The following is a 3607-nucleotide window of genomic DNA, read 5'->3' as shown; positions in this document are numbered from 1 at the left end:
TCGCGCAACCGCGCCGCCGCGCCGCCTGCGCCGCGGGGTCCGCGGCGCCGGGAGAGCTGGGCTGGCTGTCCATGGCCAGCCGCGAGGACTTGATGAAGATGGTGCGGCCGCCCTACTCGTACTCAGCGCTCATCGCCATGGCCATCCAGAGCGCGCCCGAGCGCAAGCTTACGCTCAGCCACATCTACCAGTTCGTGGCCGACAGCTTCCCCTTCTACCAGCGCAGCAAGGCCGGCTGGCAGAACTCTATTCGCCACAACCTGTCGCTCAACGACTGCTTCAAGAAGGTGCCCCGTGACGAGGATGACCCAGGTGAGGGCGGCGAGGCAGGTGCTTCGCAGCTCAGTCGGCGGGCGCGGGCAGGAGCCGGGCAGGGTCTGTGGCTGCCTGGTCTCCTCCGAGCCGGGGCGGGAGCAGGTGGAGGGGCAGCCACCTCGTCTGACCAGGGTGAGGGGAACCGGAGGAGAAAGAAACGTCAGAGAGGTCTGGAGGGAGCACCCGGTGAGCGGGGAGCTGGTCCCTTACCTCCGTACCTCCAGTTAGATAGAGGAGAGGGGGAACGTTCGTGTCAAACGAGAGGCCACCCCTGGGCAGTGTTCATCGGCCCTTTTGAAGGGTCGCCTAGTTACAAGGAAGGCCGATGGGGAGTAGGAATGCCGGGAAACTCACCCGAAAGGGGAGATAGGTGGTTGAGAAAGCTGGGATCCCCGTCGGCTTTCACAAAGGAAGCGGACTCTGGCGCGTTTCCTCCTCTATCCGACTCCTACGAATCTCACTGTGGCCACCTGAGAGAGAAGACCTGACCACCGTGGCTCCGGCACCATTAGATAGAGCTGGGACAGCTTTCATGACCCTACAAATTGTGATTTTGATGCCTTAACTAGTTAGAAATTTAAAAAGAATGTCCCCAACTTTCTTCTGCTCTGAGCTCCCAAACCCCTGGAGCAGGGAGGGCCACCTTACAGCGCTGAGTGTCCTTTCTTACCTGGCCTAGGAGCGGGAGGTGGAGAGAAGCAGCTTAAAAACAAGAGAGAAACTTGAGGTTTTTCCCAAGGAGCCCAAGACAAGGGAAGGGGAGGGGAGAGAGCTGCCGTGGGAAACAATATTAGTCAAACAGAAGTGTTCTCAGGCATGGCGCTCAGGCTGGGATTTTCCCTAGCCCCCTGAAGCCATGCTGCAGCAGCACTTTCCAACAGGAATACTGTACAAAGTCACATTCAAAAAGTCCAGAGTCTGGTGACATTTTTAATATTATTTAAGTATCCAAAATGTTTCAATTATAAAAATTACTAGTGCATTCTTTATATTATTTCCTTGGTTCTAAATGTTCAGATTCCTGTGAGCATTTTATTCCACATCTCAATTCCAAGTGCCCATAGCCAACTGTGGCTGGTGGGTACTGTATTGAACAGAGTAGACAGTTCTAGAAGATGCATCTTCCTGATTTGGCCTCTGAATTACCCAAGATTATCTTGTTAGTTATATGAACTCTTGAACTTTCGTAAACATTTAAAGTTATTGGTAGTGTCATCAAAGCTCTTGGTACTTGCAAAACAAAACATTTTGGGCTGAAGGTGTGGTTCAGTAGTAAAGCACTTGCCTGCATGCATGAGGCCCTGGGTTCCATTCCCAGCAACCCCTCCCCCCACACACATAATAATAATAATCTGTTGGTACCTAATTGGTCCAATATATACACCTGATAGATGCAGGTATTGTTACCTAAACTGTAGTCATATAAAACTTTCTTTTTCCTATAATTATCTGCAGAAAATGCTTCACCGAAGATCATGGGCTTGGAAGAGTGAGTGCCTGCTAGTTTGTGGAAGCAGCTTAACACAGTAGTTAACAAAGAATTCTGGGTCTGGAGTCAGCCTGCCTAGATGCTGGCTCTATCATGGCAGTGATTGTGTAGCTCTTGAATACAGCAAGTTGCTGACCAGTCTGCATCTCATTTTCCCCATCTGAAGAGTGAGGACAATTGTATTAGGAGTCTCCATAGAACTGTGAGGAGGTACTAAGGTTTTGCATGTAAAACTCTCATTAAAGGTAAATGCTTGGTAGTGCTTTGAAACATCAAAGGTTCTTTTTTCTAGAAGTGAAAAGGGCTATTGGATGAGATATCCCTCTTTCCCACCTTGGTTGTAGAACATAAGGGACATTTTCTAAGCAGACAAGCTTTGTCCATGTTTGCCATGTGGACAGAAGGCTTAGAAGATTTTCAGGGGTGTGTTCTGCCCAACAGGAATGGAGGTCGATGGCCAGCATTTCCTCAAACTCCAAAGGAGTGCCATCCCATGAGCTGCTAATACCGAGGAGATTGCACAGTAATTATCTTCATTTGCAGGCTGCTTTTTTTCCAGTAGGATAGTTTTTTCAATGGTGGGAGTTTTATACTTTTAGGGAATAAGAATTTTACAATAAATACTGTATTTTTCACTGCTCGCCATGTGCCAGCTACTATGCTTGAGATGTCATTTAAACCTCAATCTGGTAGATGGGTGCTGTTCTCATCCCTATCATTGTAATAAATGGAAGCCCAAGTTTTTTTTTTTTTTTTTTTTTAATATTTATTTTTTAGTTTTCAGCAGACACAACATCTTTATTTGTATGTGGTGCTGAGGATCGAACCTAGGCCACACGCATGCCAGGCAAGCACGCTACTGCTTGAGCCACATCCCCAGCCCCAATGCCCAAGTTTTAAGTAGCAACAGAGTTCCATGATTTTGCAAGGTCACACTTTTTTGGATCTAGAATAAGGGAAGGTGTGTTGGGCAATTTAATTATAAGTGCTTTGGGAATCTAATTAAGTCTGGGGGAGGCATGGAACCCAGGGCCTCACACATGCTAGGCAAGCACTCTACTGCTGAGCTAATTCAGTCCTGCAATCTCCAACTTTGACATCTATATGGGGTCCTGCCAAGTTGCCCAGGCTGGTCTGGAATTTGCCATGCCCCTGCCTCAGTTTCCCCAGTCTCTGGGGAGACAGGGGCATGTCCAGATCACATGATTTCTATCACAGTTACATTTTCCTTAATTGTGCTACTTTATTATTAGTTATTAGTAGTAACTTTTACCTTGCGTCATTTTAGAAATTAAACTGTATCGTGGGTAAATATGTATAGGGAAAAAAAAAAAAAAAACAGAAAAAAGAGGTTTGGCACTTCCAGGGTTGTAGGCAGCCCCGGGGGTCTTGGGACCTGAGGGGACCGTGGACGACTATGCACGGGCATAAACAGGTCCTTCTCTAATATGTCCTTCGTTCCCAGGGAAAGGTAATTACTGGACTCTGGATCCAAACTGCGAGAAGATGTTTGATAATGGAAACTTCCGTCGGAAGCGCAAGCGGCGCTCGGAGGCCAGCGGCAGCTCTGCGGTGGCCACTGGGACTTCCAAGTCAGAAGAAGGGCTGTCCTCGGGATTGGGGGCCCGAGTGGGCGGCGCCCCGGAGGGAGAAGGCCCCTCCTCGGTGCTGCGGCCAGCGCAGTCGCCGGAGCCTGAGGGAGCCAAGAGCCCCGCGTCCCCACCAGGTGGCCCGGTGCTGGCCTCCGCCCCCTGCCTGGGTGCCTTCTTCAGCAGCCTCAGCGGTCTCAGCGTCGGCAGCGGT

At 49.7% G+C, this 3607-nt stretch overlaps 1 protein-coding gene across 1 annotated transcript in view; it reads left to right on the top strand.

The window, feature by feature from the left end:
* Window positions 1-5: 5 nt before the first annotated feature.
* Foxi3 (forkhead box I3) overlaps window positions 6-3607 on the top strand; it is a gene marked incomplete at its 5' end in the record, with an annotated part of 5504 nt that continues 1902 nt past the window's right edge. Inside the window, 2 exon segments of the mRNA XM_015506304.2 lie at window positions 6-312; window positions 3270-3606. Of these exon segments, the coding sequence (XP_015361790.2) occupies window positions 6-312; window positions 3270-3606 (644 nt within the window).

This window comes from Marmota marmota, unplaced genomic scaffold, assembly GCF_001458135.2.
Source record: "Marmota marmota marmota unplaced genomic scaffold, marMar, whole genome shotgun sequence".
Taxonomy (NCBI): domain Eukaryota; kingdom Metazoa; phylum Chordata; class Mammalia; order Rodentia; family Sciuridae; genus Marmota; species Marmota marmota.
The sequence above is the reverse complement of the archived record's forward strand: the minus strand, read 5'-3'. Positions and strand labels throughout refer to the sequence as shown.